Consider the following 15,471-nt stretch of genomic DNA (forward strand, 5'->3'; position numbering starts at 1 on the left):
TACATAATAAAGCACCTGACTAACATAGTAGATGTTCAATAAATGTAACAATTATATTTATGGTTGTTTCATGATAGAAAACAATGTGCAAATAAGAAAACTAAGGTTTTTAGATTATTACATAGACTGGGATACTGAAGGGCATCTTTGGACGAAAAAATGTTGATAGTAAGGAAGTAAAATGATTGCTGAACTGACTTTCACAAAATGGAGAATCAAACAAGGACAGTCAAAAAATGGAAGAATATATAGGGACAAAGTGGCTAGTATCAGTTATGAGGTTTTATACTGAAAGAGGTACTCCTATACTTTCAGTGAAAAGCCAGATACCAAGCTAGAAGTTAAAAAAAAAAACACCGATTAAGGAAATTGATTATGATTTTGCCTGCCCCAGATTTTAGTCAAAGTAAACTCAGTGTTCACTTAAAACATATGAGAAATTAGTGATTTAGTTATGTGAATATTATTATCCTAATTGAAAAATGTAATGATGAAATTACCTTATAGTGCCCGGATATGTGTTGAGACTCCACAAAACAGGCTGCCCACTGGTAACCTGTAGTTTTCATTGTAGGTAAGGTCTGTTGATGCTTTTCTCAGTCACATAACTGAGGGAGTGGTAGGAGTGAACTTAGAAACTCATTTAATTTAAAAGTCCAGTGTAGGGATTTTCTCCATCTGGTCTCAGTCCAACTGAACTGGTTTTTCTCTACCCAATCGGGTCCCTAAAGCCATTATGCAATAACCGCTCTGGGCTTAATATCTATTTATAATTGTTTGGCCATTGGCTTAGAATTTTTACTGGCTAGCTCTTTCTTAATTATTAATCCATAACTATTAATTTGTGTATCTCCACATGGCCTTACCGGAGAATGCCCAGGTGTCCTTCCTTCCCAGTAGCTACATGGTGTCTCTTTGAGTTTGCCTACAACCTTTCTCTATCCCTGTTTGAATTTCCTGCCTGGCTAAATCATGCCTATCCATTAGCCAAAATAGCTTAATTCATAAACCAATAAGAGAAACATATATTCCCAGCATACAGTAGCACATTCCCCCATCAGTCCAGAGATGCATTTCAGGCATGGATAAATTCAGAACCAATCCCGACTGTTATCCATCTGCATTCTCTCTCCTCCTGTTTGTAGGACCTCATAGAAACGTCTGCAAGAATAGGAAAGCAAGGATGGCTGTGCAAGCCCCAGCTTCTATTGAGCTTGAGGCTAAGCCCACACTAAAGGCTGTATCTTCCCTCCAATATCACCACCAGAAGCTCCAGATTTACAGTTATGATGGGTCAAGTGTAGGTCAAGTGGACAGGCATCTCTTAATCCTTGAGGTCATATAGAGTACTGCTGCTAAAATTTCAGTTGTTCTATTAATAAATGTGAAAGCAGAGGACAAGGTTCTTCACAGAAAAATGTGAAGGAGAAGGAACATTGGAAATGGTTACACTGAAATGAAACATGCAAACTTTTTATGACAAATACAAAAGGTACAAGAAAAACAACAACAAATGAGCCCATTCTGTGACTGTTGACTCAGAAATGCTGCTGATCTTAGCTGCTCTCTTCATACTGTGGCCCCCTATTGCTAAAGAAGTTGTTCGGAATGCCCAGTAGGGTAAGAACATGGATCCTGTCTAGTGGTTCCTAATGAGTGGGAGGGAAAAACCACAGTGAAATATCTCTGGCTCTCTTCCCTGAGCCACTTCTCAGAGCACTCCCCAGGGAACAGAAATGTTAGTTGAATGGAACTATCTTGTCTGTGAAATAAATTGAGAATTCTTCACAGTGAGAAGCATGTGACCCCTTTATCAGGATGCCACCAGTAGGTTAATCAAGTGCCCTCTATCTGGGAGAGCTCCACCAGTCTGCTTTCAGATCTCCAGAGAGTGTGAAAAGGCTCTCTTGACCTCGGTGGCCTCATCAAGAAGAGAGCATCCTGCTGCTAAGACCAGCGGTTCAAGTCAGGCAGAAGTGCTGCCCACTGGGCCCTGCATCCCTTGCTTCTCTCCGAGTCCTCTGGGATGACAGGTGTGGATCAGTCATTCCTGGATGGAGGAGAGACCATCATGCTCTGAGAAGGTTACGATGTCTTGCTGGAGACAGAGAGGGCTTATGCTTGTCATCTTTCTAGCTGCTTAAATAACATTATAGGATGACCACACCAATTGGTTATCCAAAACCAAACACTCAGCCCTAAAATCATACATAAAAATGAAAATATACAGACTGAGCAGGTCAAGTGTGTGTGTGTGTGTACATAAACATATATATATGATAATGAAGGAAGAAACCGTAAATTCAGAAGAGATCAAAGAGAGTTATGTGAGAGGATTTACAGGCAGGAAAGGAAAAGGAGAAATATTATAATTGTATTATAATCTCAAAAATAAAATTAAATTTATTTAAGAAAAAGGGGATAGTGGAAAAATTGCAAACAAAATATACATTTTCTGTTTAATCTATTACTACTTCCAGATGGATATTGGAAATTTTGAGGGGAACAAAAGGAAAGACATTTATGAAAAATAGATTAATCTGTTGGTGGCATTTAATAAGCTTAATATTTGCTATTAAATGTACTCAGCAAAATGATTATTTTGTGTACTTAGGCTATTCATTGTCAGTCCTGAATTTGAAACATGAGGATTTCGGGTTGTAAGGTTAGTATGATATTGACGAGGAAGGTCATTAAAATAGGAAAACTGTGGTCCACATAAGAGTAATAATAGGTAAAGGAAAGGCCTGTGGCTAAAGCATGGAGAAGCTTAAAGCAAGCAATGAACCAGCCAAAGAAAGAATGCAAACTAGGTGAAGAAGCCTCAACTAGAATTTAGAATTTGGATCCACGGTCTCTCAATCATGTAGTTGTGTTGTATGAGCCCGGAAAAACCTTCCTCTGTTAAAAACAAAAACTTTCTCAGTTACTAGTGGAAGGGACTGCAGGTTCAGGCTTTACCAACTGCGTCTTCTTCAAAGTCACCCCAGCCTGTATTGTCTCTAAAGATAGCACCAGAATATTTGCTGTGTTTATATTCAGCAGGGTTTACATTCCTCAGACCAACTTTATGAACAATTGTTACTACTTCGGATCGGGGAGGCCTTGTCGCTGATAAATTTCCCAAAGACTTAAAAAAATTACTTGCTATGTGGGAATTTCAAAAATTCTGCATAAGAGCACTACATGTCTTTGCTGTGACCACAGAACCTGGCACAGGAGGACCATTCAGGACTATGTGTGCTTTGCATAGACTTCTGAGGATCTGCAATGAGAACTTATTAGCTCTTGGGCAGGAGGGAGGTGTATTCCTATGCTTGGGAGATACACCTAGCTGTAGCTGAACTAGGACACTTCAGAGAATCCATTTGCACATCAACACCGAGTGCCCCTAAGACCAAACTAGAAGTATCATCTAGTTGATGCAAAACCTAAGAAGTTGGGGTACCAGCAAACAGAGGTCCATCCAGATGCCCCCTCAAGAAAGGTAGGACAGATGTCCACATCAAAAGACACTACAGCATTCTAGCTCCAGAAACCCAGGTTTGAAAATGAAACCACAAACAATACTAAACACCAAGACAATATGTGTCCTTCACAGTAGAATATTATTCCCACAGTAACACATACCGAGGAAAGCAACTTAGATTATACACAAGGTAATAAGTTCAAAATTACAATTGTAAACATGTCCAATGAACTCAAAGAGAATGTGAATAAATTCTGGATGAAGAACGAAAAAACACAAACTTTTGAACGAGATAAGGAAAGCAATTCAACATCTTGTGTATATGGAAGTCCTGCCCAGTCCCACAGTCATTTAGTTCCAAATAAACACACAGAGGCTTATATTAATTATAAACTGTATGGTCATTGGCTAAGACTTCTTACTAGCTAGCTCTCTCTTAATTATTAACCCATTTCTATTAATCTATGTATCCCCATGTGGTCTTGGCTTACACTTAATTTCTCTCCCACATTATATATCTTTCATCAAATATCTTTTTTTTCTTTTGGTTTTACGAGATAGGGTTTCTCTGTATTGTTTTGGAGGCTGTCGGTCCAGCCTGGTTTCACAGAGATCCGCGTGCCTCTGCCTCCCTAGTGCTGGGATTAAAGGCATGCGCCACCACCGCCCGGCTCATCAAATATCTTTTGATGCAAGTTAAATACCATGAAACACATTTTGTTACCTGATTAATTTTGCATACCTGTCTTAGTTTCGTAAGTGATACAGACAAATCCAATGAAGCAATGACATAAACCAACACATCTAATTATTTTCATGAGGGACTCTCCTGAAGATAATAAATTAAAAGTATGTTATTATGATAAACTTTATTTTCTGATTTAGTTATTTATATGTCTCACTTGAATATAAACATGTTCTTCACTTCACTGGTGTGGAAGAGAGAAGTCCCCTGCTGTAGATACACAGTTCTATGTTATGGTCCTGATAGTTTCTAGGAAACAGGTCAGTTTTGTAGTTGCTTCTGAGACATCCTTTATGTTTGGACTAGAGTGTTTTTTTTTTCATTATATGTCTACATATGCTTGTGTTTGGATGTTTGCATGTATATGTATGTTAATAATTTATATGCATTTGTAAGTTTCAAAGTCAAAGCCTTTGTGATAGACACTTGCTAATAATCCAGTTTTTCCCAACAAGACCCCACTAACTGAGTGGTGATCAAAGATTTCAGAGAAAACACCTTTGACGAAATTTCTTGTGAATCTACTCTTCTTGTAAACCTAGATAGAGTATTAAGGAAAAATTTCCATGCTCATAAAAAAGTAGTATCTTCAGAGAGGCACCAAATAGTTTTTAGCGTGGTTTTGACACAACCTTACTTTTATTCATGGTCTCACAAATGACAATGTTTGAGAGATGTACCCTCAGTGTCATCCATGGGTCATGGGGAATCATCTATCATTCCTTTCATTCAACAGAGAAGTTTATGTGCAGGGCACTTCAGTTCCATTACCAACCAGTGACTTCGGTAATGGACTCCAAACTGAACCATCAGGGCCTACTTAATTATTAAGGCTCCACAGTGCCATTTTGACAACTTACTAGAGAAGATGAAACTCAGCAAATAAAAAAAAATGAAAGTAAAAGAATTTAAGTAGAAGAATAATGGTCAACATCTAATTAGACTTAATAGCATATTAAATAAAATATGAACTTGATGCTTAAAATAGCATATTAAAAAAAGGCAAGGATAGCAGATAAAAAATAAGTAGTACAGTTTTTCCTCAGAGGCTTTAAGAAATTCCTTAATATGTGTAAGCCAAGCATAATAATGAGCTTTTACCCTGTCTGTAATCTTTACTGTATGTAACTTCTACTCAAACACCTTGCTCTCGCTGAATAGTCCATGGTTTAGAATTCCATGTATCCTACAAACACATACCAGCTCCAGGAATGATTTAGCAAATGCCTATATGCTTGAAACAGACATTAACTAATTCATCGCTTAAGCTGTGGCTACATTGTATTTACTTGCATTGTTTATTATGTTATTGACAACATTTATTACCCAACAGTCATCAAGTGCTTACCTATGAAAGCCATAGGGATGGTTTAGAGAAAATGAAGGAAGTAAAGTTAATCACATCCAGAATGTGTGGGTTGTATCAAGCTACTACTTTGAAGGTCTTAGATAGAATGGAGCCTCCTTTTCTGTCATTTGCTGTGTAATGTTAGCAGACCTTGGTGAACATTCAGATTATTTCTCAGTGTGGCTGTTCATAGTCAATATGACAATTTTGGTGGCACTAACTATAACACTTCTTTCAGATATCTGAAGTTCTAATCCACAAACTCAACCAAAACTTGGTGCACTTCGAATTGAAGCCTGGGGTCCAAGTTCTTGTCCATGCAGCTCACCTAACAGCAGGTCAGTTTCTATATTTGGAAGTTCCTGCCAGCAACTCGACTGAAGGGAAGTCACATTCATTGTAATGAAGAATAGATGGTAATTATAAATTGGGCATGGTTCTTGAAAGTTTCCTTTATTGATGAATCTGCCCTAATGAGGAACCAGTTTGGCAAGACAATAAAATAGTGTCTTAGTCCGTGGAAAACAGTTCAATAAATACTTAGGTGCATGCTTTGTCTCAGCATACCTCAGAAAAGAACATTAACAATAATATAATGTTTTTAAATCTTTCTGCAGAGCCTTATTTTTAATTCATTCATTGCACAGAGAATTTGATTTCTTTATGTTCCAGACTATAGCCATACAGGTAAACAGAGACTTGGGAGAGACATAGAATGAACCTTTATTTGATCCTAATTTTGTAAATAAATGTTCTTTATCTTCTGTCTCTTTACTTATAAAAAGCATGCAGGGAAATTCTTCTAACTATTAAGAAAGCTTTCAATAAGAAATAAGTAATTTCAAGCATTTATAAATATATATAGATCACTGTGTGTATTAATAATTAATTAGATGAACAATATTTATCAGTTACTTGTTTTGGCAGTGTACTGCCAAATGCACTGATGCTTCATGGAGTACAAATGACAACTGAAAATCATTTGTATACTGATGAAACTTATAATATGGTTAGGCGTGGGAAAGTATGGTGATGGCCCTCGGTGGAGATATGCTATAGAACAGGAGCTAGTGTAGGTAGTTGGGAAGTCTCTCAATAAGTAAGTGTATGAGTGTTTGTGTGGAGAGTGAACACATTGCACATAAATGTAGTGATAAACTATTTATGATTTATTTAAACTTGCCTGAGGATCCAGAAAGGCAAAGCAGCTGGCCACTAATTCTTACCTCTACCTCAGGCAGAAAGGGGTGACCCACGAGCTATCCTCAGCATGGCTGAAGACTCAATGCCTCCTACTAAATGCCTGATACTTACACACATCTCATGAGTCCTGGAATTAAAAGTGTGAGCTATAATTCTCTTTTCTACTGATTCACTCTTGTGTAGATCTGGGTGGCCTTGGACTCACAGAGATCCGTCTACCTCTTAATCTTGAGTCCTAGGATTAAAGGTGTGTGCCTGGCTTCTGTGGCTTGTGGCTGACTTTGTTATCTGAATTCTCATGCAAGCTTTAATAAATCATAAATCATATGTCACTACATATAAGCATTTATCTTTTACAAATGTTTATTTTGTTTTGCTTTCTTTTTTTATTTAGACAGATCTTTAGCTTCCATCATTTTTCTTTGTGCATGCATAGAAATATTTAAATGCTGGGTGCCATAGAGATGGCCATGGAATGCAAGACAGTGAAGGAATTAGCTTAATTTGTGCTTAGGAGAATGAGTAGCATATGAAAAGTTGTTGTTTTTAATTTCTGTTTGTTATTAAAAAATTGAGGCAATCTAAGAAATTAAAGGCAGAGATGAACTGTTTGTTCCAAATGAGGTTGGATATTTTTATTAAAGGAGGTGTTATTTGGGAAGTTTCTTGAAGGATAGATAGGACAGAATTCATGAGATATTCCAAAGATCAAAGAACTGAGGGTTAGGCTGAAGAGGAAGCCAAACAAATGAGGAGCATAGGCAGAAGCTTTGATCTCAGCCTTCCATTTTCTTGGAGATTCTAGGAGGTTCCCAGGTCTGGAAGCAGGTTAAGTGTCTTGCCACTGTCTCCTGTTTTTCTCCCACAAACTAAGTACTCAGATACAATCCATAAGGAACACAGAGAAGGGAGGTAGAGTATGGAACATGCCATGTGAGCCCTCTGTACTTTAGTGGACTCTGAGACACCATATGAGTCTTTGAGAGGGTTGTGAAATTTACTTAGTTCATAAATTGATCTTGCTTAGAAGACATATTGCATATCATCATCCTCTCCTACATACACCAAGCTACCAATTTAAATCCCATTTAAATTTAGAGGCAGAAAGCAGTAGAGCCTGATATTCTATACAGAATTCTGCATTTGAGGGGATATATTTCATCTCTTGTAAAGTTTGTTTTACAGCACACTCAACTTCTGAATGAATTCAGAAAATGATAAATTCTGTTGTAGTGGGATTTGGTCAGGAAAACATCCCTTTTCTATGTATGTCAAGACTCCATTGGAGTGAGAGAGGATGGCCCACGACAAGCTAAACAGAGAACTAGCTATATTTCTCCACTTCCTCTACGCTAGATGCCAACCATGTTTTGACCCTCTACTTTTTCATACAGCTGTCCTTTCAGTTATTAGGTGTGGCAGCTTTACATTTCACCTGTTACTATATTCTATTTCAAATATGCCTCATATTGTTTTTAGGAATTTGGCATGCGGCAAAAGCAGCACTCAAGAGATGGCCAGTAGAATCAAAGCAAGTCTGGTTAGTTAGAATCCCTATCTCAAATACAAAAAGACCATAAATAGAAATGAGTTGATGGGAGGACTTCTTGTGAGAACTAGTTCAGAATTAAAACCAACTTAAAAAGTAGGTCATTAGATATCTGAGACCAGGCTAGCCCATGGCTTAGCCATGAGAGACTGATAGAGCAAGGGAATCGTAAGACATGTGTGGATCCATGGCTCACATAGAAGCTTCATTCTATTATTTTTTTGACTTTGATATATTTATTGTACACTTGATGCATTTAAAGACACTCCTGAGGGCAAGCACTGGATAGGGACATTATTTGACTTGTAGATATTTGTACAAAAGGCTGTTAAGACCACACAGTCAGTTCCCTCACAACAGGAAACAAAGGTTCTATGGCATTTCAGATCTCACGTGATTTAAGACATGTATCATTCCTGCAAGAATTCCGTGTGTGATATGTCAGGGTGGTTGGCTTCAGCCAGATAAAACACACTTGACATACACCACAGATCAGAGCTGTGTGGAGTGAAACCCCACAGACCACCTCGAATGCCCATTCCTGATAATGAACTTGATGTCTATAACCATCCTTCAGCCTTCATCCAGTGACTGATGGAAGCAGAGGAAAACACACACAGTTAAACACTGAACTGAACCCAAGGAACCCAGTGACAGAGAGAGAGGAGCGATGAGCAAATTGGCAAAGAATGGGCTGACAAAACCAGCAATGACAGCTGATCTGAATAAGGGAGAGCTCTTGGACCCCAAACAGACAGCTGGGAGGCCAGCATGGGACTGATCCAGACCCCCTGAATGTGAGAGTCAGTGACGAGGCCTGGGCAACCTATGGGGCCCTGGGTAGTGGATCAGTGTTTATCCCTGGCATACAAACAGACTTCGTGTGTCCATAACACAAAAAGAGATGCTCTCTCAGCCTGGACTCTTAGGGAAGTGCCCGGACCCTGCCCTGAGTGAAATGACAGGCTCTTGATATCCCCTATGTGGAAGGAAGTGGCCATAGGGTGAGACTCTGGGGGGGGGGGATGGTGAGGAGGGGGGTGTGGGAGGTAGGGAGGGAGAGGGAACTGGGATTCACATGTGAAACAAGCTATTTAAAATAAAATAATAATAATAATAAAAAGAAGCTTCATTCTATAGCTATGAGAATTTGTTTCCATTGGAGTAAATTTCAGATGCCTGGGAAAAATTCAAAGGTGAAAAGACCTGAGAATTGCCTCCATTTTATGCTGACAGTTCTTTCACAGGTGGATTTGGGAACAGGAGTCAGGTTTCAGGCTGGCAGAAAGAATAGATGTCATTGGAAGTCCATGTAACCATAACATTTGAAAGACAGATGCTGTATCAAAGGCATGATGACTCAAGGTTGTCCAGACAAGAGAAAAGCTACAGTTGTGGTGAGGAGGTGCTCTTGCACGGGGAAAACTTAATGAGAGAAAGAAAAATCTTTATCTTCCTATCATTATGGTTGTGTACTTTCCTTCCTACTAGACTTAATAGCAATGTCATCTGTTAGCTCAACTGCAAGCTTTATCAGTCATTATTATAAAGTTTGTGTGTTGAATGACTCAGCAGCTATACTGATGTAGTCTTATGTGGAACATTAGTTTCTGTCCAGGAAGAAAATGACCGAGACTGAAAGAATAACTGAACCTCAAAACGTTTGTTTACATAAGAATAGAGAACTAGCTACATCCCTAGGTACAGACATTCTGGCCTGGACTTTCATAATAATACGAACAGCCAAAACTTTGTGCCAAGAATGACACAGGAAGGTTGAGTCGGGGGAAGAATAGAGGAGAGTAGGATGAGAGATACCATAATAGAAGGAGTCATTATAGATTTGAAGAGAAATCTGGCACAAGCTAGATGTCCAGAGACCTACAAGGATGACACCAATTGGCTACCTAACCAATAGTGAAGAGGCTACTTTAAATGCCCTTGACTTCCTTGTATGCCATCCTAGAGTCTCCATCCAGGGGCTGAAGGAAGCAGAGGCAGACACCCACGGCTAAACACTGAACTGAACTCCTGGAAACCAGTTGCAGAAATGGAGGAGTGATGAGCAAAGAGGTCAAGAATAGGTGGGTGAAACCCACAGAAACAGCTGACCTGAACAAGGGGTTGCTCATGGACTCCAGACTGATAGCTGAGAGGCCAGCATGAGTCTGATCCAGACCCCATGAACGTGTGTGTCAGTGAGGAAGCCTTGTCATTCTTTGGGGCCTCAGGCAACAGATCAGCATTTATCCCTGGCATCCAGATGGACTTTGGGAGCCTATTCCACGTAGAGGGGTACTGTCTCAGCCTGGGCACATGGGGGAGGGTCTAGGCCCTGCCCTGGATGATATGACAGACTTTAGAGATTCCCCCATGAAGGGTCTCACCTCCCTGGAGAGTGGAATGGGGATTGGGTTGGGGGTTGGGGCGGGAGAGGTTGAAGGGGGATGGGGAAGGATGGGAGGGAAAGGGAGCTGGGATTGACATTTGGAGCGAGCTTGTTTCTAATTTAAATAAAAAATAATTGTGATGAAGATCAATTTCTTACTTGAAATTGATCCTGGTGTAGCTGTAACTACCTTATTCAGAAATATAAGAATAGCTATTTGAACACCAGTATATTGGACCGCATGTCTACCAAATAGAGTAGAGGGTAATTCCTTTTATGCATGGGAAACAGGACACATTAGGTGACAGGTAGGTGGGCTGAGGTGCTTGCTTGTAGTGATGCTTTCTAAAGTGAAACTAACGTATTTATGTGTGGGTAAAGAAGATTGTTTGATGCAAATATGGAATTTTGGTTCCTGTTCTCTTCCCATCCTTTCATAGCCCTTACAGAAAGAGAAAAATCCTTATGTAAAGGCCCACTGCCTGCAGCATTTCATATCTCTAAGCAGGAACACGGGAAACTTCACAGGGACCATTATCACACATTGCGGCTAGCATGAATTGCTCAGCAGATGTTCAGCGGTCTCCTTTATAAACTTTCAAGCCAGAGTATGCTGCTGGTGAAAACCAATGCATGGCTTGGTTATTCTCCCAGGGAAATGAACAGTCTCCTTTCAGGAATTTACTAGCCTTATTTTGGTTTTCAAATTCAGTTCCCTATTAGCTTTCATAGGGTCACAAGATGAGTATTCCTGTATGTCATCAGAGACTGTATTTTGCTTATCTCCTCCTGTATTCTCTTTTGGGGAATTCATTAATTTCTGTAGTGAGGCTAAGCTAAACTTTGAATGCAGTGTTTATTTTGTTTGTAGTCTTTCCTGTGCTTCTTGGAAACTGTGTGATTTCTCTTGAGGGTCTGGCTATGCCTGACAGATATGTTTCTAGAATTCTCTTTGCAGAAACAGGAAATTTGGCATTATGTGAGAATAGAGGGGAAATAATGAACATGTTGTTCTTTAAAAATAAAGAAGGCAGAGTCAAGGTCATGGCTTGAACAAATGCTTTTGACTTTTAGAACCTTAGAGCCTAGGACATTGCAGAACCCACCAGAGTGTTAGAACGTGGTGCAGAAATCAGTAACACTAGAGTTGGAAAAATAATACTGATGCTTGGGACAAAGTATAAGTTTGTTCATATGACCCACCACCGCCAGCTTCTTTAGCTCTCTACAGTCCTAAATCCATTTGTATTTTAAGGCTTAGCTCCGTGTCAGCATGTGTGTGGCATCTTTCTAGAAGGCTTTACCTCATTACCATCACCCATGTCTGAGCTTGCCAATTTTTAAATCTCTATATGATGATGGTGATTATGGCTATCTTCACCCTCCTTTTCCTCACACATACTGATTTCTTCTGAGTAGCATTCTTAATATCTTTATATTGTCACCATTACCAAACCCAGCAGAGAACTTCAGATCAGTTGCTTAACTAACTCTACTTTTACATATAATCAGGTTCATAATGCATAACATGTAGAAAGTGGAGCCTTTCATTATTTTATCCAATAAAATAGCTAGAGAAAACTATTTTCTCTATTTCTTATTCCATATTATGGATGTGGCAATGAATATTATTTGTACAATAAGGATGGACAATTAGAATGGAAAAAAACACCCATGTTCCTTGAAGTTCTATGTCTCAGAAAAAGAGAAGCAAGAAAGGATGGGCCAGGGAGGCAAGGGTCTGTTATTGAAAGAAGCCTGAATTAGGTGTAACTTATTGCCCCTTGCTTAGTGCTCTGTATAGCACAATTTAGAATCAGTATTTCACTGTCAGAAGTGTTTGCTGGCCACTTATGAAGGCTTAAAGTCTGGTGCAAGCCTTCTGATTTCTATTGGTTATTATAAAATCATAAAACTGACCCATCAACTAAATATCTGTAAGAGACATTTTTGTTTATTTCCATTGCTAGATTGGAATATACTCAGGAGAAATATCTGTTTCAGATTTATCATTTTATTCCTTCAATGTTCCTATCTTCTATGACTCATTTGGTAACAGTTCCTTTAAGTTTATGGTTCTGGCCGATAATATAAGACAAATTAGCACCATCGTTATTCCTTCTACACTGGACAGAGCTGAACCACAAATACTCATGAATGAACACAGTGGACAGGGCAGTAACAATGGAGAAAACAGCAGCAGGGCAGTCACCTACTGTAATGATTATTTAAGTAGTAGTTTGTATAATAGTTCATAATTCATTCTCTTTTTTAAGGGCAGTTGCAAAAATGGTGATTTCTTGTTTATCAAAGAAGGTGGGTTTACTGGCTTATATTGTGTTTTGTGCCATTAAGATTAAAATCTACCAGCAAGATGGACTAGGAGGTTGAATCTGATGAGGGAAGATTAAGACATTAAACTGTGTGCACTCCTGTCAGATGTTATATTCTTAGGTAAGAGAAGTCCACTGCCAGGAGAACAAATTCTATTTCTTGGTGCGAATATTTCAGGCCCCATCAAATGCCCTATCTTTGTGCCTACGATCATACATCTTCAGAATTAAAAAGCCCTTTTTATTTGACTGGCATGGGGAGTGTGAGGAAGTTATTGGTTTATTGGTTGTTCTATGTTAAAATATACAAGTGTCTACATAAGGATAGAGAGTAAGACAAAGAGACCAAGCAGATATTCTGGCACATTCCAGTTGAGAACACAATCCCAAACAGATAAGCCCATACTAAAATGTTAAAAAAATTCAGAGCTATTCATATTTCACCCGCTTAGTTTATCGTGTAAATAAACTGAAATTTAAATAATGGATCCCATAGAGGAGCTGAGGTTGACTGGTTCTTCAAACCCGTTGGGTAGATAAAGCTGTCTTTCATGACTGGAAAACCTGTCTCCAAGCCAAAGTAGGAGATCTTTGATACCCAGCCTAACCACATTTCAGCTAAACTAAGAAACACCATAAAATAGAGAACTGAGGGGGCTCATTGTATAGAGTGAGGAATTATTTGGGAGACCCAGGAGACTGGTAAACCAGGTCTTACTTTTGGATCAGTTTCTCCAGATTGTGCTCTCATGCCCGGTCCCCTTGCCAGTAGAGAGCATTCCATAAGCATAAATCCTTCTGCAATGAGGGATGGTACAGGAAAATTCCCTTCCATCATTAAACCTGATTTACAGCTCTGGGCATTCACTAAAACAGAGAAGCAGGGCTTGTAACTCTAATAGAGTAATAAACATTAAAATCTAATTTCTTGGCATGGGTGGAGGCCTTCTAGTAGTCAGAATGGGCAGATAACAGTGAAAGGAAGTAGGTAATAAATGAAACATACCTCCAAATATGAGATACACTATATCCATAATCAAGATAAGTGGCCAAGGGCAGCCAAGAGGTGTGGCTGGGAAGCTGTTAAAAATTATTAAAATATGAACTAGAATCTAAGTAGCAGAGGGAATTAAATAGCTGGAAGCTTTATAAGAGTTAAACAAATGATATTATCTACATGAAATTCATATGCTGATATGAGTAAAAATACTGAATTTACCTTTCATTATTTTCACCTATATTTCAGAGATACAAGGCTTTGCTCTTAGTTTTCCTGGTCTCTTAGAGTTTGGGGCACATATGATTAAAATTAAAAGAAGCTGTCATTTTTCAGCGGAAGAGCCTCAAAGCTCATATTGAATAAAAGCATAAAAATGCACACTGGGAATATTGTTCCAATCCCTTCTTGTCCATTAGTGCCTTGTTCAAGAAGCTACATTTAGAAAAATCGTCCTTTGTCAAGGGCATGTGTGGGTTTTGTAATAAAACTGTTATGTTGGCCTCTGTGCTGTTGCCAACTGATTTAGCTTCTTTTGCAGGTACAATAAAAAGATATCACAGACACATTAAAGGATTGATATTTCTAGACTTCAGTCACTAACACTGGATTGGTTGAGAGGGAAAGGCAGGGGTGGGGAAGACAGTGCAGAAGTTTTCAGCCTCATCATGACACTAAGTGAATTCTGCTGCTCTCTAGCTCCACCTTGGTGAAGGTACTGTCCCTGTGAGGTAGCAGTAGCCCCAGGTGGGATGTTGTAGAAACTAGAATGCAGTCAAAGCCACAGTATAATCGATGCAGATGCCAAATAGTTGCTGTGGAGCACTCAACTGTAAAGTGAAATAAATTGTTGCAATAACGTTTTCCATTTAGAGATGAAATTAGAACTAGTGAAGTTCTTCCACAGTCAATAAATTTATACACCTCTTTACTCTCTGATCACCCAGTTATTATTTACAAGTCAGTCATTTATGAGTAAAGCATTTTACTCATATGATGATAGCATTTCTTTCTTTCTTCCTAGTTTTCCTAAAATTAAATGTATTTTCCTCTTTAAATAACCAGATTGTTTCAGAGTAGCTTTTGGGGTTCTATAATATATAATAATAGGTGTCAATAGGCAAAAATATGTCTTTCCCTCCAATGTGATTAATTGACTGTGATATCTTCACACACACACACACACACACACACACACACACACACACACACACCAAGAATGAAGTAGAATCTCAGATTTTAATATACTGAACCAGTTCCTTTAAGAAGGCAATCTGCCCTTCAGATAACCAAGTGATTTCTTAGTATGCACAGGGCCCTGCCAGGACTTGATCCCGGTGCATACTGTCATCAGCAGCCTTGTGCTCTTGTCACCACACTTTCCCCGCTGTAGCAGACTGTCATTAGCACAGGAACCCAAAATAAACCCTTCCATCAT

At 39.0% G+C, this 15,471-nt stretch overlaps 1 protein-coding gene across 7 annotated transcripts in view; it reads left to right on the forward strand.

The window, feature by feature from the left end:
- Sorcs1 (sortilin related VPS10 domain containing receptor 1) overlaps positions 1 to 15,471 on the forward strand; it is a 520,023-nt gene that overhangs the window by 490,739 nt on the left and 13,813 nt on the right. For all 7 annotated transcript variants that reach the window (XM_040743123.1, XM_005063476.4, XM_005063473.4 and 4 more), the window contains exon 24: positions 5,801 to 5,900. In XM_040743123.1, coding sequence (XP_040599057.1) covers positions 5,801 to 5,900 — 100 coding nt within the window. The remainder of the gene's footprint in view (positions 1 to 5,800; positions 5,901 to 15,471) is intronic.

Source organism: Mesocricetus auratus, unplaced genomic scaffold, assembly GCF_017639785.1.
Source record: "Mesocricetus auratus isolate SY011 unplaced genomic scaffold, BCM_Maur_2.0 Super-Scaffold_4256, whole genome shotgun sequence".
Taxonomy (NCBI): Eukaryota; Metazoa; Chordata; class Mammalia; order Rodentia; family Cricetidae; genus Mesocricetus; species Mesocricetus auratus.